The sequence below is a fragment of the Poecilia reticulata genome, linkage group LG22 (assembly GCF_000633615.1).
Source record: "Poecilia reticulata strain Guanapo linkage group LG22, Guppy_female_1.0+MT, whole genome shotgun sequence".
NCBI classification, from domain to species: domain Eukaryota; kingdom Metazoa; phylum Chordata; class Actinopteri; order Cyprinodontiformes; family Poeciliidae; genus Poecilia; species Poecilia reticulata.
In genome coordinates, this window is record NC_024352.1 from 8,855,770 (window position 1) to 8,877,408 (window position 21,639).

Consider the following 21,639-nt stretch of genomic DNA (forward strand, 5'->3'; position numbering starts at 1 on the left):
GGGGCGGAGGGGTTTCAAAGCTTTTTGGAAAGCGGTGCCTGCGTAAGAAACGTGCACGACTTTGTCAAAGTGAGCGCGACTTCTGCTCAACTGCGTCTTCTGCAGGAGCAACTCATCGTCTCATCAATTACACATCGAGCCGCTCTGTAAGCCATACATCACAGTCTAAAGTTGCTGGTGTCCGATGAGACAAGGCGGTGAATTATTGATGCCGCCCGGTCACTGTTGCATGTGGCATCCTCTTTATGAGAAGGTATCGATGTTCACAACAAAAGAAATGAAAATAAATAAATAAATAATAATAATAATAATAATAATGGCAGGTCATCGGTGGCTGAAGAGAAAACTGAAACATCTTAGACACATTTACGAAAGTACAGCTCAATACGTGCAATGTGATAAAGTTGTAGTTGAAATAAAATTTGTAGCCACGTTTTTATTATTATTAATTATTATTATTATTAACTGCATTATTGGAAATTAATTTTCCAGCTGGAACCCTGTATCAACCTATAGCTGCTGTGTTGATGGCACCTGCTGTTAATTACATGATTCAATAGCAGCTCAGAGGGGTGAAGGCGACGTCCCAGTCCCTCTGCTGGTAACCATGTCAGCAACCGTGCAAAGTTACCAGTTGCTTCGCAGTGGAATATACTTGCCTCCTTCTTTGATGGGTCGTGTCATCACGGTGAAGTTTAAACACTCAGGCTGACACCAGCTCTCAAATGTCTCTGGTTTAACAGAGAATAAAAACCACACGGGAACAGCTTGGCGTAAAACCCCTTTAAAACCAGTAGGTGGAAGGTGCGTAATTGTTGCGTTCAATGAGCGGGACAGAAAAACGCATTTCCAGATTTTCATACGAGAACGTATGAATATGCATGAGAAAGCAACCAAGCCCTAAAACTGACACCTTTAATAATAGTGGCCAAGGTGAACCACAGAATGACTTGATACGAACCGTGCAACCTTATCCCGTGTAGGTCCTGTGTCCGCAGTCCTTTTCTTCTATTGGTTGTAAGGCCGATGATCAACATCTTATTTGTGCTCCAGTGACTCTGCGGGCACACCACCTGACTGTGGTGTAGTGTGTCCGTATTGCACATTTTAGAGCATGGCTCTGGCAAGTGAAGGGCATTGTTTCGACGTGTCAGAGGGGAGTATTAGGGCCCACTTGGCTCTGAACTTGAATAACCCCATAAACCTCTGGAAATATAAACATATAGTGTTACTATATTGTAAGAAGAAACTCTTATTACATATAAACCATTAAAATGACTTGCGCTTTTATGTAGCATTTTTGGTGATATGGCTCGTTGTTCAGGGCAGCACAGGCTGGCGGGACTCAAAACAATGAGGAAAAAATGTCTAGTCCAAAGTCCAGGTATGGCTAATGACACCGATAGTGATAATAGCCATTTGATTTAAAGTTTTTTGATCTAATGTTGAATATTCTGAGTGCTTTTCTTTTTTCCTTTAATAATTTATATCTTTAAAGTATCACTTGATGCTAGAGTTTTCAGCTTTTAGCAACAGCACTAATGCTAACGTCAAATAAGCTAGCAAGCCTGCTAGCGAACTGAGGTTCCCCTTCTCTCTGGGGCAGTTTCTGTATGCCAGATGTGGTTATAAAGGGGTTATAAAGGGGTTAAACATGCTTTCAGAAATATTTTCTGCCTTAATTATAGACCAGTTTCTATGTTTTATTTGTGTTTTTTACCATGGAAGACAAGCCAGATAACTTAAGAGGAAAGATGATCATTACTCTACAAAGCGCAGGTTTTGAAAGTGATTGAGGGAATCCTCTGGATCTATAAAACTTTTACACACCAATGTGAAACGGCATCATTATTCATCCGGTGAACTTGGAGTTGATCAATCTGAGATAATATGTTTATTAGGGAAGTTTATTTTCAATGGAGGAATTGTAGGCCATTATTATTGTTGATTGTGCAGATGTATTGTACTGCCGTTTATTTAACAAAATATGTTTCCTATAGTGAGTTTTGAATTGTATAGATTAGTTCAAACCTGATAACATTAATAAAAATTAGTCAAATGTTCCTAAAAAATCAAGATAATTTTGATAAAGCATTCCATTATTGGTTGTAGTTTAATACATTTAAGTGTCTAAATTAGTGAAGCTTTTTTTCTACTCATCAATAGATAACCCACCTATATGAAATACTTAATTCATAACACTTTGTTTCATAAATTACATCTACATCACACTCATCTTTGAGCACACGCATTGTTAGATTTAGGGGAAACTAATGAAAGAAACATTCTTGGGTAAAACAACATAACTCAGCTTAACTTACTTTAATTGCACAACACCAAAATCAAACATTTTGGTGTTTGATTTTGGAGAAACTCTTTTTAAAGTTTCTCTTTAAAAAGAGAGTGTATGACGTGAGAAATAAATATGAAAGTTGAATGTTCATTAGCAAACCTGACAGCTTAATTCTCATCCAACTAGTGGCTTATTTAATACAGCAAAATCATTGTAATAAATAGCCCTTGTTTTGTGTCTTTCAGCCAGAACACATGTCTGACATCATTCCCAGAGCTAAACATGGCTTACAAGACGAGTCTAACGCAGCCTTTCGTGTTCTAGTTTCAAGTTGGAAATCCAGTGAGATTTGCTAATTGTTGTGCTTAATGACCAGACTATCTATTATTAGCAGTGTGTCCAACCGGGACTCCATCAAAGTTCAGGTTGTTAACGTCATATGCTGTGGTACGTTTGCTTAATTTTACATAAATGTGTAAAAGATTTCAAATTACTTTCACCTTGCTCGTATTCTCAACATTAATTTAATGTCTCCGTGTTCAAAATCCAAAGTGAGGAGCCACCAAGATTTCTGACAAAATTAATCATGTTAATTTTACAATAACATAATATTGTAATAATATTAGCATTTTTATCCTAATCTGCTACCAATTTATTAGTAGTAAGTAGATCTTAGGGTTAATATTGTTCCCCAGTTCCAAGTGATTTTTAAAAAAAAGTTTTCTAAACTTTCCACAGATCTAATAAAAACAGGATAATTTATATGTCCATCTTAAATTATGCTGGGGGTAAAAAAAACTGCATAAATCAGAGACTGAATAAAAATGGATTAAAGATGGATTTGTGACAGATGATATGGATTATGACCAATTTATTCATAAATATTAAAACAGCAGCATGGCAGTGCTTCAGCCGTGTCTCCCTCTTTCCTGTAAATATCCTGGTGGGCTTAGCTGGAAGGGGGCCTCAAATTACATTTTGCTTGGGGCCCTACAGAACCTAAGACCAGCCCTGCTGACAGACCACTTTCTTCATTCAAATTGTATAAGAAGAAAAATAATGTTTTTTTCAGGCTAATTTGGCTTTTAGGAACATTTGTTTAATAGATATTCTGTAAGGAAATGCAGCTCATTCAGTCCACCAATGAGTATCTAGATCTCCATCTGGTGGTCACACACTCTCACTCTAAGAACTAGGAATTATGGGTAAAAAAAAAAAAAAGCACTCTTGCCTCATCCACCGTGTAACCAACACAGGGAGTTAATGTCCAAATATTGCGTGTCACTGAACATTATACAACTGTTGCCATGGTAATTATTCATGTAGACCCTGTTCTACGCATCCTTTCCTTTTTTCCTTTCCAGTGTCCAGGAAACGCTGGACCTCTCTGCCTGTTTCCAGCATGCAGGGAGAGCGGTGGGGGAATTAAAGTGACACAGTGATGGAATAACGTGAAAGTAAAGCAGAGCAGCTCACAAGGGTGAAATCTTTAAAGGGGGAGTAACCCATTAACAGACGAGAATCACCGAGGCTCAGGGTCTTTGCAGACTTTTCTATCAACCTGGAGGAAAATGTGAATATAAGATACAAAAAATATATATATAATAAAAATCCCAAAAATCACTGGGCAGGGTTCTGACTGGATGTTTTTGTTTTCTTGCTCTCCATTCCTTTGTGAGACACAGATGGACAAGCATCTGATGCAGGAGGCAGCTTCCCTCTCTGCGCACTCATGCTAGGACCCGAAGGCATCTTGAAATAGAAATTCAGAGGAGGAGGAGGACAGAAAGGAGGGAGAGAGAGTGGAGGGGACATGAGAGAGAGCATTGCTATGCCAGGCTCAATACCTAGCATGGCTGTACAGAAGAAACAGAGTGTCGTCCCTCCATCGCAGGGACCACTTTCTACGTCCACCATCGACAACCAGAGGGTCGGACACAGACCCGAAGGAACACGAGGTCAGTGTCCTTTATCCTAAAATAGCATTTTGGTAGATTTAGATCAAGAACATGATCTAAATCCAAACAAAAAATGACTAAACCACAAGCAGAGAATCACAGTTGAATGATCTGACCTGAGCAAGAACACCTGGATGTCTAACTCTCACAGAAATGTGTAAATGTGCATTTTTCTCTTGATTCTGTTTTGTATTTCCATTTTGCTCGTGTTTGTTGCGTTAATGGGCGCTTGTCAGGTGCTCGCCTTTTAAACGCTGCCTCTTTAATAATGGTTTCTTTTATTTAGTGCTCAGCCTGAGGCCAGCATGTTTTAACAGCTTGTTCAAGCTGATGTTTTCAGGCTTCTAGATCCATGACATATCACATGTTCAACTGGGACATTTCTGTTTACAGACGAGGGATAACCAGGATAGGAGGGTAAAAGAAAAGAAAAGAAAAATCTGTATTAGAAAATGTAAAACAACAAATTTCTTGTTTTTTCCAAATTGAATTTTTCCCCCTTTCACTTATTTACAGAGAATGGCTCTCATTTCAAACCGAGTCCTCCACAGACGAAGAAAACAACCTGCTCTGCCAACAAGTCCATCCAAATCTGCAACGCTACCCTACGGGCTTCTGCAGGTTAGTCACTGCAAAGCCAGCCCAAGGCATAAGCAAACTAAACCTATGTACACTAGCCAGCTTGGTTCCTGTTTTGACCCTTTGCCCTTTTGCACCTTTATAATTTTGTCTGGGACAAACGAGACAACTCGAAACTTATTTATATCCACCTTTGAGACATTTTGTACCCACTTTGGCAACCAATGACTAAAGGAAAGTTTGCTTATCATCATCTCATCATCCGGAAAGAAATGTTGAGGAACCGCAGTGAATAATATCTAAAGTAGACGATAGAACGTTTTTAGAAAATATGAATTGGATTTAATATGTGAGATTTATGTGTATGATTATTTCCACAATTCTTGAAATAAACAATAAAGTAAGCTGATTTTCAATTATTAAAGGATATGACGGGTATGAAATATGGATGCAGTGCATTCATTTAGTGCTTTCTAAACATTGAATTCAACAAATCCAATCAAAGCTTTGATAAGTGAAAATCTTCAAATAATTCAACACTGCTATTTCTGAGGCTTGTGTCTCAGCTGGGTTCATATTTAAAGCACAATGTAACATTTTGAAACAAATTGGGCTGCCAAAGCAAATTGATCTTGACCTTGAATCAACACTGTTGAACTCTTTTTTTTCCCCCAAACTGATGATAATATATTAATTTGGAGTTTTACATCGTTTTCAGCTGTGTTTTCATGATTTATCATCGTCTAACAATCCATTTTACTTTACAGCTGGTAACGGGCTGAATATCGATGAACGGTTGAAAGCAGCGAGAGAAAGACGAGAGGAGCAGCAGAAGTTGCTCGGTGCGTGTGCATCACCGCCGCAGCGCATTCATTAATAAAATAAATAAATAAAAAAAACAGCGAGCGAAACTACTTCTTCTGCTTAATTCCCTCTCAGTCTCCCGGGAGCTGAGCCGACTGGAGCGGGAGCAGCGAGCCAGGCGCTATTATGAACAGCAACTACAGGAGCGGAGGAAGAAATTCCTGGAGCAAAGGCTTAAGGAGGAGAGGAGGCGAGCAGCCGTGGAGGAGAAACGCAAGCAGAGGCTGAGAGAGGAAAAGGTTAGCTTTAGCAGTAGACTTTTTTTATTCGTACTTAATAATAATAATAATAAAAAACACGGTTTAATTTTATTTTTCTGAGTTAAGGAGCGACATGAAACTGCCGTGCGCAGGACAATAGAGAAGAGCCAGAAGGCCCAGCAGCAGCTCAGTCAAAGCTCCAGAGGCAGGAAGCTCATTAAAAACGGTACCAAGAGATGCATGTACTTTCTCCTTTCTGCGTCTTCTAACGCCTTTTCTCTTAAAAAAAAGTCTCTCGCAAGGCTGCAGGCTCTTGGAATGTCTTATCTGTTGCTTTTGCCCTACTTACAAACTTTACGCTGATCAATGCGCCAGCTCCACGTCGCCTGCCTCTGACGACGTGGGAGAGGAATCTGGTCAGTCGCCTCCTCACCCCTACATGCTCTTATCTGGCTAGAAGCAAGAGTGCTGCTTGTAGGTCCGGAGAAGAAGGTACTCTTCCGTCCAGAAGGTCTTTTCTGCTTTAATGCTTTGCAAATTTTTCTGAGCTGACCACCGCCGCTCTGTGTTTCTTCGTATATCATCTTTTTCCCCTCCCGCTCACATCGTCACGTTTCAACAAAAAAATGCATTTTTTTTTTCTTATTTCCATTATTTTACACTGGCTCAGTTGTCCATGTTTGTCGTCGTGCAGCTTCATGCCAGCCGACGGCTGCCACCCCATCCTCCGCCATTATCACTCCCAAACTCCGACATCAGTCAGTTTCAGTCCACAGCAGGTCGCCTGCCTCACCTTCCTCCGCCAACAGCCAGCAACGACACATCAGCCCCGCACAGGTAAAATCCACCCACTGCTGACCAGTCCTAAATTTCTCTCCTATTCTAGTTTTCAGAGCTATGAACTTCAATGTTTTATTATTTGGAGTTTATGTGATAAATAAATGAACACAAAGTAGTGCACAATTGTGAAGTGGAAGGAAATTGTTTCATGGTTGGCAAAAATCTGTCAGAAATAACATTTTGAAAGGTGTGACACGCTTTGTATTCTGGTGTCCCGAAATAAAATCCAATGCAAATAAAAAAATAGAACAAAACAAAAATAGTCTTGTTGGTGGTGGCAGCATCATGATGGTGAGATAGTGGAGGAAAAGTTGTTAAAGACTTTGTCTTTCAGCAGACAAAAACATTGAACATGCTGCTAAATTTGAATAAATCCAAGCATATCTACGTGTTAAAATGGCCTAGCCAAAGTTCAGACCTACATCCAACTGAGAATTTGCTGCTGAACTTGAAGTCCAACGTTCAGAAAAATGGGTAAAGATGTACAAAGTCCATAGAAACTATAAAAAAGGTTGTTGTACAACTTATTGATTTGGTGTCCAAATTACAGCTACACACCACACTTTTCAGATGTTTTGTTTAAAAAAAAACAAAAAAAAGAACGTGATTTTTCACTTTCACTATTTGTTGGCTCATAACATAAATGTTCAATGTGACACACTGAAGTTTGTAGTGGAAATGTGAAATAATTTAGGTAGTGGAAGTTTTGCTAACGTCTTCGGTTCGATGCAGATTCAAAAAGTAAGACAGGAAGCCAGGAAGAAGACCCCCAACAGCGGCTCTGCCAAAAGATCGCCTGCTGCTGGTGTTAACGGCGTGAAGTCGCCCACCTGCATTCAGAGCAGAACAGCCTCCCCGTCACCGGAGCGGTAGGTAAACGTCTCCGCCTCATGTTGGTGTTGCAGACGGAAGCTGATCCATCCCTCTGCTGTTCCATCCTGCAGGAGCCCCAGAAGATCAATCAGCAGACACTCCACCCCCCTGCACCTCGAGCTCCCAGCTGTTCCTGAGGAGGACGCTGCCGCTTACTTCTCTGCTGGCAACACCCGGCCCGTCAGCGCACCAGACAAAGGTCAACAGCAGACACAGAGTCATAAGCTGCCTGACGCACAGGTAGACGGCTTCACCGGGACAGCAGCAGATGGAAGTAAGTGGAAGAAATGTTTATTAAAAAAAAAAAAGTTTAGATGTTATAGTGGAAATGATTGTTTTGTTCTGACTATATGTCCTCATAAAGCCTCTCCTCTTTCAGATCCACAGCCTGCAGAGGTCATGCTCCGTCCGTCAGGGGGCACCACTGACCCGAAGGAGGCCTCGCGACTTCTGGCTGAAAAGAGGAGAGAGGCCCGCATGCAGCGGGAGAAAGAGGAGCAGGAGCGCCTGCAGCGAGAGGAAGCCGAAAGGTAAAAAGATAAAATAAATAAATAAAAATTACAGGTACAGGCTGGTAAAAACCTACGACAGTGTATTACGGCCATTTTACATAGAAAAAATAAAAGGATTAGTACATTTCTGCCAAAAAATTTACAAGGTCTTTTTTCTAGAAAGAAAACCTTGGAAATTTGCTAGGAAAGAAAAAAAAGTATTCAGAAATTTTCTGGAAAAAAATCTTTGGAAACCAAGAAATACATTATTTCTGATTAATTTCAAAATTTTGTTTCGTTTTTTGGCAGAAATGTACTTCTTTTTTTGTTCCATATAAAATGACCCTAATATACTGTCATAAAAACGAGCCAGTTGTTCTATGCTGCACTTCGTGCAGAGGGTCTAGACCCTCGGCTATTGAGAAATGATTTCTTCCTGGAGGCGTGGATTCTGCTGAAGTTTTAAATTTTACCCGATCGCCAACGTTTGGCCACGAAGCACGTAATGCACTAGTTTGATGCTATGAAGCTTACCGGAAATTGCCTGAGCAGTAAACAATTATCCTCCACTGGAGAGAAAGAAATATCCAGCTGAACAAAGTGGCTGTTAATGTTAATTCAATATTTGGAAGTGTGGTCAACACCAGCTGGAGGGAATGTTAACGTCCTCTGCTGCTATGGCTAAAACTACAAGCAGACTACAATTCTGAAGAAGCGCAGGAAATCAGCCTCATCACTCGCAACTTTTCTCCTATTTGCTGATATACTCTGTTGAAATTTTACCGGAGGAATCCAAGTGAATGGGAGAAATCCCAGACGGAGCAATGAAGGGAGATTAGGATTGAGTGAAAGTAACCACTTCCACAATTTCACTACAACTTCTGTTCAGGCGGAGTCGTGAGGAACAGCAGCGCAGGAGGGCGGAGCAGCAGGCTCGACAGGAGGCAGAGGCCAGGCGACTCGTAGAGGAGAAGAAGAGAAGGGAGGAGGAGGAGCAGAGGAGAGCTGAAGAGGAGAGAGCTCAGGCAATGAGAGAGGCTGAACTTCTGCAGAAGCAGGTGCCCAGTAAACACATCATCTTACTATCCCAGGAGAAAAGCTCCCTGTACAGCAGGCATCGTTTTCATTTGTTTATCCTTGTCCGGATGTTGTTTGCACAGAGAGAGGAGGAACTGGCTAAAGAGCAAGCACGAGCCGAACAAATGAAGCAAGAGCGAGAGATCGCTGCACAGAAAGAGGAGGCAGAGCGCCAAGCAAGGAAAAAGGTTTGGAGACTTACTAAAACATTCATGCCCTTTGAACTTTTACACATTTTTTTTGCCATGTTATGACTGCAAATAAAGCTGCTCTGCTAAGATTTTCAGTTACAGGCCATCGCAAAGTAGTGCGTAATGGTGAATAATACATTGTAAAACACGCTTTTATAATCCCTTCCCTTTTGTATGTTACCTTTGGAAGTGTTGGGAAAATCCGCTTCCCGTGTCAATAACATATCGAGTCTGTTCATCAGTCTCACTGCAGTAGATGTTCACCCCTGGGACAGACACCTGAGCCCGGGATGCTTTAATGTTTTAATGAATAAGAAACAGCAGATTAAATGGAAAACAGGATTTTAACACAATCGACGGTGATAACAACGTTTACCAACAACATCAGCATCACATTAACTTCTAATGTCACTAGAAGAAAGAGCTCTGGTCCAATGAGAAAACTTTTGTGCAACATTTCATGCGGGTGTGAAAGTAATCAATGAACATCACCCTGAACACACACTGTCTCCATAGTGACGCACGATGGTGGCAGCAGCATCATGCCGAAGACTTTTCTTCAGCTGGGATACAAAAGACGCAGAGAACCGGTCAGAGCAGCGAGGTCCAAAATGTTAGTCTGAGGACCAAAATTGTCAAGTTGAAACCACCTGGGGAATATTTCTGAATAAATATGTTGCACCTTATTGAATTTAACGAAATAAACTGATAGTTGTTGAAAAGGGATCAGTCAGACATTAAAAAAAGGATCCACGATTGCACACCTACGACACAACCCAGCATTTCCCAAAATGTTCGGTAGGGCTAGAAGATTTTTTCTTTTGCTGTGTTATTATTGGGTCAGTTAGTAGAAAATTAAGAAATACAGAAACCTGATTGATAAATATGGGGAGGGGAGAAAACATTTTCTGCCTCATTTTATTGTATTTTGGGATGATTGCATCTGTGAAAACTTTCCAAAATTTAAGAAAAGTGTCCGTCTGCATCAGCCTGCATGCGGTTTCTGCAGACGCTTTGCTAGCAGGCCAGACTGGCCTTTAGCTTCTGCTTCACCATTACTGACTACTTGGTTTTCTTATATCACACAAAATCTCAACTTTTTTTGTTTTATCATGTGCTTCCTGCACATGACAAAACATGTGCATGTAGCAGGATTTTCTCTTTTGCAAGGCAACTGATATAAAAATAAAAATAAAAAAAAGTTGTTTTTGTTGCATTGTTGTCTTTTCCAGCGACTTGAGGAGATCATGCGGAGAACCAGAAGAACAGATTCACCAGATACGGTGAGATTTACTGATCAGCTCTTTTTATTTATTTATTTTTTATTTTTGATAAACAGTACACAGCCTCTGGCCTCTTGTGACGCACATCCAACATCAGCCTATGAAAAGGCTTTTCCGTCCCCGGCCTTGACTAAAAGCGTTTTGATATCTTTTTAATCACAGAAATCTGTGTCGGCGCGGACTCTACCGAAGGAAAATACACAGCCTCTGCACAATGGGACAATAGAGGACGCCGCCAAGACGCCGGTGGGGACTAAAACCGCTGCCCAGCTGGGGCTGGGCAACGAGGACGATGTGGTACCGGTGGTGGCCTTCAAGGAGCGCAGATCCCTCAGAGCACTCTCCGGCCTGGAGGAGATCCAGACCAAACAGAGAGCGGGTGAGGACGTAACGTCAAACCTCGTTTTAGTAACTTTGTACTTGGTGCTGATTGTCTGTCGTTTCTGACTCAGGATTCATCTCTACGAATGAAGATAAACATTTGTTTCTGGATGCGTTTTCTCTCTTCTGACCTTTCTTTGTCCCTTTTTTTAGAAGTCATCTGAGGTCGTCGTCCAGACGATTTTTCCCGCACAGCTACAGCACAGCCATCCTGCTTTCTATCAGCGCCTCGAAAGGAGCACGCAACAATACAGCTTCGCCTCTCAGCGAGGACGTCTTGCGGTAGCCGGTGGCACAAAAAAAAACAAAAAAAACACTCAAAGTTCTTGCATAATCATCTCTTTCCAGCAGGGTTCGAATCAAACAGGCTCAAAATGAGGCGTAGCTGTACTTTCTGCTGTTAGTTTGTTAGTGGATGCAGTTAGTCGGTTTGAATAATAGCTATTTAATCAATAAGAACTTGTCCAGGTTTTTTTTTATTTTTTAGGTTGAACCTGATATTACTTACTGCTGACTCAGCACTTTTCCCTTTTTTTTTTTTCCTCAGTGGAACTCGAATAAATCGAGATGCAGTTGAGAGCTCAATGTCGCCGCATTGCAATATTAATCTTGAACTTTTGTAAAAATATAGCAATGGTATGTAAAAAGCTGCTACGACGATACGGTTTCCAAAGATGGGCCTTAATTTGGTGTGCGTGCCGTCTTAGAGGAGAGAATGCAACAATGCCTTTTTTTTTGTTTGTTTGTTTGCACTCACAGTTGCTTCGAATCAGAGAGCTGTAGGTTAAATGCTTTTTAAGCATAAAAATGCATAAAAATCGTGACTTAAACTTGATCCTATACCTTAAGTACTGTTCTAGACTATCACAGGTTAGCTTTATAAAAATGTTCAAATATATTAAAGCTGATGCCACTCCTCTGTCCTTTCCTTCTTTTTAAAGACAGATATGTAAAAAAAAAACAACCAAATATAAAAATGATTTTAGAAAAGAGCGGCATGTAAAAATAAAAAAAATCAAAGTTTTGCATCAAAGCAAACATCTTGTACTCTTTGTAAAAATACTGAGCAAGTCGAGGGTTAACCAGAAGATGGCAACGGAGGCTGAATCATTCATAGCAGCCGTCTCGTTTCCTCCGTCTCTGCGTGTCCCTGCGACAGCCGAGCCTCCAGCTGACCGTCGGTCACAGACGTTAAAAAGTCTCCGTCTGCAGAGGATCAGAGCAAACAGGTTATAAAATGCTCCTTATTCAAAAAGTCATTCTTTTAATTTCATATAAAACATAAAAATTTGTCTCTTTAAAAAGTGTTTATGCCCGTTGAATTTCTCCACATTTTGTCACATTGCAAACTTCGACAAAAGCCTTTAGAGAATTAATTATTTTATTTAGAGGTGTCATGTTAAACGGGATTAAATATGAAACCCAGTGACAGTCTTGAGACGCTTGCATGTAAGAATATCGTTTAGATCCATCACTTAAAATCCTACTGAAATGCTCTGACCATATCGGTTACAGCATGAAACTGAAATTCGTTTAATTTCTTCACAGACGGATGAAACAACAAAAAAACCCACAAACCATTCTTGAGTTTAGCTACAGCAGCAATGCCAAGCTGCTGGAACTTCACATCTTTCCTTTTGAGGAACAGCAACAAATATTTAGCCACCGTGCTGTAGTGAGGCCTCAGCAGCTGGAGGAAGCGTGCTGTGGAGGAGAGGAAGGAAAAAAAGCAACATTTGATATAGAAACGTACGGATATGGACGCGTGTGCTACTTTACCTGTCGGTTCAAACGCGTGCACGATGGCTGCAGAGTTGTACGACAGCTCAGGATTTCTCGTCTGTCCGGAAAGCTGCACCAGCCTCCAAACTTGCTCTGGTGATACTGAAGTGGACAACGTGGTCCTTAGCCCCTCTGAAACAGAGAAATTTCAAAAATACTGTGAAGACAAAAAGTGACAGTTACTTAAAAAAAAAAAAAGACAAAAGAACAACATTACCCCAGCTCATCAGGTGACGCAAACACAAAGTCACATGCAGCAAAGTCTCATCTGACAGGGAAGGAGACTCAAGTCCTCGGAGCAGCCCTGATAAGCACAGGCTCTCCGTCACAGCCTGGATAACGTTAACTGGATTCAGAGCCGGGGCATAAACAAACCATCGAAAGGTAAGCTGGAGGCGTACCTGCTCGTCCATGCAGGCACTGCAGAGGTCAGTGATGAGCTGGCAACTTTGTGAGATCAGAGCAGAGTTTGAGCTGGGACGATGGAGCAGCCGACCGACTTCCCTCAGCAGTCCTTCACTCATGAGGAGATCCTAAAAAAAAAAAAAAAGAGATTACAGGAAAGTCGAACATCTTTCTCTAAAAAACAAACTTTTCTACATTCTGTCACATTGCGACGATAGATTTTATTGTGTTTTATTGGGATTTTAGGCGACAGACCAACACAAAGTGGCTCCTAAACGTGAAGTAAAATAAACAAACGAAGATTTTTACAAATTAAAAACTGGCAAAGGATTTGATTAATTTTCATTCAGTTAAATTGTGTTGGTGCATCATGTAGAATCCCTATATAAACACTGGAGTTTGTGGTCGTAATGTGACAAAATGTAAAAAAAAAAAAGATTAGAGTACGAATGATTTTGTGGTGTTAACCAGTTTTGTAGCATTAGGCGATTGAGAAAAAACTCAGGTTACGAAATATGATAGAGTTCTAAGATATAGTATTCTATCATAACTATATGTTAGTGTTGTGGGGTCCATACACGGTTTGGTGGGTGTGCGGTCAGTGTGCACAGCAGCGTTAAAGCTGACTGCATCCATGCAGCGTTCGAACTTTTGAGCAGGGACTTCAGAGGCAACACACAGTTAAGCTCCATGAGATGTTCCTGGACCCGAACTGAGGATAAAAACAAGAAGCAGAATAAGATGCTTTATTTTAAAATAACGCCATGTACGAATGAATGTTACCATTCTTTGAAAGAGTTTGAAGGCATCTGCATGCTTGGGCTGCATTCTGACAAGAAAAAAAAGAAAAAAAACGATAAATTCATAACATATGGAAAAGTTACCATTCATTCCCCTCCCCCTATCAAGTTCTCAGTAACCTTTTCTACAGAAGAAGACATCAGCGTCAGAAGCGACTTGGACAAATAATGACCCCCAACGCTGAGCAACTTTGGGTGATGCTCTGGAGCGGCGGCAATGTTGCAAAGAGCTGTGCAGCTGTAAAACTGAACTTCTGACCTGGAGGACTGCAGCAAGAGGACCAAGACAGGGATGCCCCCTGCTTGACACAGAGTTCTTGTCGACCAATCTGAAAATAAATAAATAAAAATTGCGACTGCTGAAAGACCAGACGACTGGAGCTTTGGCTGACACCAGTAAGGTAGAATTAGGTTGTCCATCTTCCCATCAACTCCAGTTCTGATAGAAAACATCCCCACAGCATGATTCTGCTACTACTGTGTTTCATAGAGGGGAATTTGAAGATTTTTACCTGCAACCCATTCAAATCCATTTTGAATTTTGTGCAGTGACAAAATGCAAATGAATAATTCTGGGGGGTACGTGAACATTGACAAAATGGAGAGACAAACATACAACCTGAGTGAGTGAGATGTAACAGGGCCCACGCTGCATTTAGCTGTATCGCTGGATCGTAGGATTTAGCCAAAGCCAACAGAGGCATCACTCCGTCCACCAAAATAGAATCTCTGTTCGATTCTGAAGAAACATATAGAAATTATGATGAAAATACTTCAACTTTTTGATACAGTACGATGTAAAGTTTGTGTGACGACTTGCAGGATTCTTATAAGATCTACTGATGCACATTTGCACAACACAAATAAGAGTTTTAGAACATAAAACAACAACAACAAAAAGGTCTGTGCAAACCTGAGGACGCCAGCATGGCTACGCAGGCACAAGAGTGACACTGAGCCATCGGATCCCCCGACTGGAACAACTCCAACAGCGGCACCAACATCCCCGTCTCGATCACAGACTCTTTACAAACTGAAATCATGTTTATTCATTCATCAGTGCTTTAAAAATACCATGTTTTTCGGACTATAAGCCGCTACGTTTTCCCCACATTTTGAACCACACGGCTTGTAGCCCGGTGCGGCTTTGCTGTGGATTTTTCTTCCACCACCAGGGGGCTCTTTAGCAGGAAGTGAATCATTCGAAGTCAAAATTGGAGATCAGAGAAGAAAGGGCTAATTTTCATTTAGAACAAGCACATGTTAGCAGCATTCACGGATTAAGACGGAGCCCTCTGCTGCGTCCTTATGGAAAACCGAGAGCGGCGGACATACCAGCGGGTTATATGTATGTTTCCAGTTTCTTTTTTTTTTTTCAAAAAAAATTAAATTGTAGTTGCGGCTTATACTATGGTGCGCTCTATAGTCCGGAAAATACGTAACTTTTTAAGCTATCTAGATAACAAAAAAAGTAACATTTTTAGAAACAAGTGTTACCATTCTTCTTAACTAGTAGATTAGCCAGGGCAAAGGAAGTAGTCTTCTGCACATCCAGGTCAGGGGACAAAAGAAGAGCCGTGATTGTTTCCACGAAGGCATCTGGTAAGGGAGATTTCACTGCAATAAACAACCCCAGGCAGGAAGAGGAAGATGTAAGAACTTACAGTCACAGTAAGAAGCAAGAACAATTTCTTTCACTTCTCAGAACTGACGTGGAGATTTAATTTCAGGACAATATCGAGTTATCTGATCCCTGCCTGATAAAAGCATTTTAGAGCTGTCTGTGATCATCAAAATACTATACTTCATTTCATAACAAAAAAGTTGCATTAAAACCGCACATAAACTCACTTTGAATCAGAAATTGCCAAAAAAAAGACATCTCAGCAAGATCTTTTCCATATGCCTGAGAAAGCACTGTTATCACTATAACTGAGAACTTGGAAAGCTTTAAAAGAGGACATAATTTTTTCTTCAACGTAAAGAGATGGACATGTGAATATTTAAGCTGGATGAGCTATATCAAAAATACAGTTGAACATTTGCATACTGGTCTTTTCCGTTAGGGTACTTATCTCCCGAGTGGGAATACGGCAAACAACGGTCACATTTTAACTACCCCTCGTCCGTACCGTCTGAAAATTGTTAAATGAAATTAAAGTCTTCACTCACAGTGGTGACTGATGTGCAGGTAATATATGGCTGCAGACATTTGCAGATCTGCATTTTGAGAGGCTGCAAGTTGGTTCAGTGCTTGGAGGCTTCTTTGATTGAAAACCTGAGTTTCATCATCTGAGAAAAGAAAAAAAAGAGTCATGAGTACAAATGCACCAAGCTAATTAAATAAAATGTTTTATTTAAATGGCCATTTCTCATACTAAGGTTAAAATAATCACATTATTGTCCTTATGAGTGACATTTAAAGTGTTTATTTTTGTTCATTTTATTAACAATGGCTAATAGCTAATAAAAATCCAGAAGTAGTAGCATTTTTCCTTCCACTCAACTTTCCATTTTTACAGAACTCTGACTAACTTGCTTATTTGGCAGCGAGCTTTTGTGGCCTACCTTCATTATTTATGTGATATTATTTTCTAAGAAAATAAATATTGCATTTTAACTGGCAGAAAGGCAACAAACAGAAATAAATGCTTCAAATACAGCACCATGTGAACCCATGAGTTAATCTTTTTTTAATTAATTGTTGAAATAAACTTTACAATAACATCCCAATTTACAAATTTACATTTTAAATTCAGCTACATTTTGACTGTCAATATATTGAAAGGACCAAATGACAGAAAGTAGGTGAAATTAAAATTTAATCACGATGGTGATGATCATATAATGTCTTAAACAAAGCACATCTATGCGCTTCTTTTTCACAACAGTTGTGTATCCTACCACACATGAGCTGCAATGATGATAAATCTTGAGCCATCCTTCGCTCAGGTGCATTCCCACAGCAGGTACATTGGAGAAGTTCTCCAAAAATTTCCTCCAGTTTGTACTTGAACTCCTCCCAAACTCTCCTCAGACGTGCAGCGAAGTCTCGGAGCAATCGGGAGCACCTGTCACACAGGTCGGAGGCCATAACTGCATAACAAAAGGTTATGCAGTTGGCGTTCCGAAATCATGCAATCTGCTTGACACGCCTTTCGGCGAGTCACGTGACCCTTGGAAGCTCATTTGTATAATTCTAATCCCGTTTCATTTAAGAGTTTTTGTTTGATTCTTTCAGGTAAGTCGGTATTGAGATCATGTGCATAATAATAATAATAATAATAATAATAATAATAATAATAATAATAATAATAATAATAATAATAATAATTATAATAATAATAATAATAGCACCCTTTTTTGTTAAAACATGTCATATTTTATTTTTTATTCTAATTGTACTAAAATAAGAATAGTTTTACTTATGGACCCCAGGAAGAGTAGCCATTGTTACAGCAATGGCTAATGGGGACCCAAAAAAACAAACACACAAACAAAAAACAAACTTCAAAACAATAGAAGTAAGACGTATGGAGCAAACAAATAGCAGTATATTTCCTTGTAATCACATGCTAAACCCGAATAACATACCAGGTTTTTTTAATGCATGTCAGAATTGTATTGGGTTCAATTACTCATGTGATGTTATTTATTTTAACTGGCCAAGACCAATTTTTTCCTTCTCATTGATTTTCATTCTCAGCATGTTTTTTTTTTTTAAGAGTTGATTGATTTTTGTTTTTCATTCTTATGCTCAATTTCATACCAGTTTGATTTTAATTCTAAATGACTGCAATAAACTTTAAAATAATACTTTTGAAAATAACCTTCTCAACACCGCAACAGGAACCCCTTACTGGAATGACGGGTTTTCTACCTGGCGTTGGTGGCGGCGGATTTAGTAGTGACCGCCAGGACGGAACCAAGAACGATGTATGCACACGGCCACTTTTCAGTGTTACGCTCAATACGTAATGACGTCGTTTGTGTCCTTACACATCATTGGCCTGTTCTTGTTTATTCGCCCACTCCGCCCTCACGTTCAGCCTTGTTGACTTGGAAACCATTACAGCGTCGTCGGTGAAGTTGGAGTACCTTGTGCGCACTGATATACATATCGCTACTGGTGTAGCTAACTCACACGCCGTTTTTAATGAAATTATGTAGAGCTTAGTATTTTTTAAGCCTCAAACATTTTCTTATAGACCATAAATATTTCTGTGTCACTTTGGCAGCGCGAGTTAGCGAGTTAGCTCTTGTCAAACTAGCTGCTTATTTAGCTAACCTTAACCTGGTGTACTTTTTTATTTTTAGTTTACTTCAGCTTAACATACTGAATAAAACGTAAGCTACTTTCCCCTGTTTTTACTTTGGAGTGAACGCAAAAATGTACACATCATTGTTAGCATTTTTGTGAAATAAGATTTTCTTTTATGACTATTTTTCTTTTTCTACTAAGAATGAGAAACAACACAGTGTGGAAGAATGCCAGTAGGTGAGTTGTTTTAATTTTGAAAAATAAACAGTGTTTTGCATTTAAAATGTTGTTTCACAAACGAAAAATAAAACTGAGGTAAAGTTAGAATTGGGAATAGGCATGCAAAGTATTTTAGTTGAGTTGTTACACATTATTACTTGGGTTTAAGTGATTTCAAAGAAGCAGTAGGAAATAACACCCTTTTAATGATGATGTAAACATTTCTAGGTGCGCTAGGTGCGAGTGAAGAGCGAGCAAAGACCCGGGAAAGATTTAATGAAATTTTCAAGAAATATACGGAATCGGAAAAGAAGTCAAAGAAGAAAAACACTGAAGAAACTGAAGCAAAGGAAACAATTGTGGTACGTGTTTTGTTGCGTCTTGTTTTTCATTTCAGTGGTTAGGATCAGCAAATCACCTTGTAAAAGAAGACACATAAGTAGTTGATCCTCTTTCTGGCAAAGCAGTTTAAGAAACATAATTCTTATTTAAGGACAACTATGACTACAGTCATGTTATTGCTTTCTTTCTGTCTTCTTAGCTTCAGAATCTGAGAAAAAAACAAAACCTTGAAAATGACACAGAAGAAGATGAGACAGTTCTGCAAAACACACGCAATCCCGAAGAGGACAGCCCACATTACAACAAAACATCTAAAGCAAAGAAGAAAAGCAAGAGGGACCTTCCTTCCTTACCTGGACTTAAGGACAACACCAGCGACATTCAAAGGGATATGGACTCTGAATTTGCTGTAGATCAAGAAGACACTGGCGGTGGAAAGGGACCGAAAGGGAGGAGCAAGAAAGGAAAAAGCAAAGATGGCGCAAAGGTTACAACGGAGAGCCAGGTGGAGGATCGAGAAGATGAGCTGCTGCACGAATACCAGCTGCAGATAGCACAGGAAGAAGAGAGGACCACGAAGAAAACGAGGATCAAAGAGGAGGATGGCAGCGTCATTTGGCAGAACATTAGCCTGAACAACAACATGGGGAAAAAGAAAAAGAAGAAATTGAAATCTGTCGCTACTGACTCAGATGCAGGGTGTGTATTTTTACAATGTCAATTTTTTTTTAGATCTAAAAGACAAAAAAAAAAATCACAGTTTAGGCATCATTTTGAAATCAGTCATTTTCACCATTAGAGATCAAGACGAGGACGTAGAACGAGAAGTTGGCACTGAAAATGAAACGGAATCGAAGGGAAAGAAGAAGAAGAAAAAAAAGCATGGTGAGTCAGGTTTGATTGTGTGCAGCCACTTAATGCTAATCAAACATAAAATATGCTGGTTCTGACAGAGCTTCTGTTTCGTCCTTTTCCCGTTTTTCAGTCGTCAAAGAGGAGATCGAGGCTGAGCCGGAGGAATGGGACAAGCAGACATTTGACAACGGTCTCGTGCTGGGAGTGTTTGTCCACAGAACCGATCGCCTCAAGACGGACTTGCTGATCTCGCACCCCATGGTGAAGATCCACATTGTTGATGAACTCACCGGGAAGTATCTGAGGAAAGAGGACTGGTGAGAGCGAACTGAACTTCAGTTCCATTAAGTGTTGAATTTATTTCACGTTTTCCTGCTTCTGTGTATTCGTATCATTTATAATTGTCCTTTTGTTCTTAAAGTCAGCGGCCCGTCTCTTCATTTTACGAGCAAGAGAATGTCAGCCACATTCTGCCGATCATTACGCAGCCGTTTGACTTCAGGAAGAACAAATCCATCATCCCCGAGTGGCAGGAGCAGATCATATTCAATGAACGCTTTGGTTACTTTGTTCAGCAAGTTGAATCAGCCCCCAGAGTTATACTCTTCTTTGAAGTAAGAGATAATTACCTTTTCTGCTGTAATTTTTTTTACATTATTTTGTGCTAATTAATGTTTTTCGTTTTCATTTCAAGATCCTGGACTTCATGACTATAGAGGAGGCGAAAGCCAACTTCAATGCAGAGAAGCACGAGCGAGGCTTTCGAAAGATTGCGTGGGCATTTCTTAAGGTGAAATGTTTGGCCCTTAAAAGTCGACATTACTCGTTTTGACATTGCCATTTATGGAGACGTCTTTTGATTTCCCTCCAAACCTTCCAGCTTATTGGTGCAAATGGGATTCTGAATATTGAGAGCAAACTTCGCCTTCAGCTCTTCTGCCCTCCACCTCGGGCGAAGAGACACCCGAAAACAATAGAGGTGTTTGAGTGGTGGAGGAAGTACCCAAGAACCAAATATGCATCCACACTCTACGTCACTGTGAAAGGTCTTAAACCTCCAGAGTGTGTAAGTGTTAAAAAAATGACCTCCATAACTTTTGGCTCTGTGTTTTTACATTTCATTAAGTTGGAGTGTTTGATACTTATTTGAGCTAAGTTTTGGTGTTTGTTGTTCGTTAGGTGGACCCCGGTATGCGCTCTATGATGGCCTTACAGGAGGAGAGGGGCAGCACCTCCTATAGTGACCTGCAAAATGACGCCAGCAAGAGAGAACCCAGTCTTAGCAGGCAGCCCGTCCTGAGGTGGAACCGACTGCCCGGGCAGGTAGCCGCATGCTAACATTTGTCATTGTAATGAAAAACAGAAAAAAGCTTTCTAAAGTTTGCTTTAAGATTCGACAAACGTATCTCTGTGAACTTCCTTGACATGACTCGTTATGTAAAATCTGCGCTGGTTAATAGCGTCTTGCTGAAATACTAACGTTTTTTCAGATCTGGTCATGTTACATCCACCACCTTCAATGGAGTGTAGTTAAGTTTTATTAGATAGACCAACATAAAGCGGCCTCATGAGTCAAAAGGAGAAGAAAATCATATTTGCTGTTTCGTTTTTTTGTTGTTGTTTTTTCACACATTTCATACAAATGGCTGTTTACAGCATATCAAAGCACCGATGCTGCCGTCACCGTGTTTTACCGTGGAGATGTTGTGCAGAGGAAGTTGATACACAATGTTATTTTTTTCACCACATAGGAAAAAATGTTAAATTTTTGTCTCATTTTGATCGCAGCATCTTCTTCCGCGTATTTGCTTTGGATTGTGGCAAACTGCAAATTGGACATCTTCTGGCAGTGATGTCCAAACCTTTTGGCACAAAGGACCAGAAATGTTAAACTGAAATTTCCCACAGGCTACAAAATGTAACATAAAAAAAACAGATATATATA

General features: G+C 40.1%; 3 protein-coding genes across 11 annotated transcripts in view; 2 read left to right on the forward strand and 1 right to left on the reverse strand.

The window, feature by feature from the left end:
* Positions 1-3,954: 3,954 nt before the first annotated feature.
* Positions 3,955-11,946, forward strand: map7a (microtubule-associated protein 7a). 3 transcript variants are annotated; one of them, XM_017302435.1, is made up of 15 exons: positions 3,955-4,251; positions 4,768-4,872; positions 5,598-5,672; positions 5,770-5,933; positions 6,021-6,120; positions 6,270-6,386; positions 6,589-6,731; positions 7,467-7,603; positions 7,679-7,881; positions 7,987-8,137; positions 8,988-9,156; positions 9,259-9,363; positions 10,599-10,649; positions 10,812-11,028; positions 11,184-11,946. In XM_017302435.1, the coding sequence occupies exons 1-15, from the start codon at positions 4,107-4,109 to the stop codon at positions 11,192-11,194; spliced, it is 1,893 nt and encodes a 630-aa protein (XP_017157924.1). In that variant the 5' UTR covers positions 3,955-4,106; the 3' UTR covers positions 11,195-11,946. The 3 variants fall into 3 exon arrangements, with proteins under 3 accessions (XP_017157924.1, XP_008397326.1, XP_017157925.1); XM_008399104.2 differs by having other exon boundaries at positions 3,956-4,251; positions 6,565-6,731; XM_017302436.1 differs by lacking the exon at positions 6,270-6,386 and having other exon boundaries at positions 3,956-4,251.
* LOC103458371 (vacuolar protein 8-like) lies at positions 11,510-17,160 on the reverse strand. Of its 4 annotated transcripts, XM_008399107.2 has the most exons (13): positions 16,922-17,158; positions 16,190-16,309; positions 15,515-15,634; positions 14,931-15,050; positions 14,637-14,756; positions 14,138-14,346; positions 14,001-14,046; positions 13,796-13,929; positions 13,214-13,345; positions 13,030-13,144; positions 12,810-12,944; positions 12,609-12,734; positions 11,510-12,236 (listed from the first exon to the last, which is right to left on the reverse strand). In XM_008399107.2, the coding sequence occupies exons 1-13, from the start codon at positions 17,109-17,111 to the stop codon at positions 12,142-12,144; spliced, it is 1,662 nt and encodes a 553-aa protein (XP_008397329.1). In that variant the 5' UTR covers positions 17,112-17,158; the 3' UTR covers positions 11,510-12,141. The 4 variants fall into 4 exon arrangements, with proteins under 4 accessions (XP_008397329.1, XP_017157930.1, XP_017157931.1 ...); XM_017302441.1 differs by having other exon boundaries at positions 12,609-12,944; positions 16,922-17,159; XM_017302442.1 differs by having other exon boundaries at positions 13,030-13,345; positions 16,922-17,159.
* An 898-nt stretch (positions 17,161-18,058) lies between these two features.
* Positions 18,059-21,639, forward strand: part of ahi1 (Abelson helper integration site 1) — an 11,805-nt gene continuing 8,224 nt past the window's right edge. For 3 of the 4 annotated variants that reach the window (XM_008399100.2, XM_008399099.2, XM_008399101.2), the window contains exons 1-9: positions 18,059-18,515; positions 18,735-18,859; positions 19,039-19,538; positions 19,639-19,724; positions 19,825-20,011; positions 20,116-20,308; positions 20,389-20,484; positions 20,575-20,760; positions 20,874-21,017. In XM_008399100.2, coding sequence (XP_008397322.1) covers positions 18,506-18,515; positions 18,735-18,859; positions 19,039-19,538; positions 19,639-19,724; positions 19,825-20,011; positions 20,116-20,308; positions 20,389-20,484; positions 20,575-20,760; positions 20,874-21,017 — 1,527 coding nt within the window. In that variant the 5' untranslated portion in view covers positions 18,059-18,505. The remainder of the gene's footprint in view (positions 18,516-18,734; positions 18,860-19,038; positions 19,539-19,638; positions 19,725-19,824; positions 20,012-20,115; positions 20,309-20,388; positions 20,485-20,574; positions 20,761-20,873; positions 21,018-21,639) is intronic. The other variant, XM_008399098.2, reaches the window with a different exon arrangement.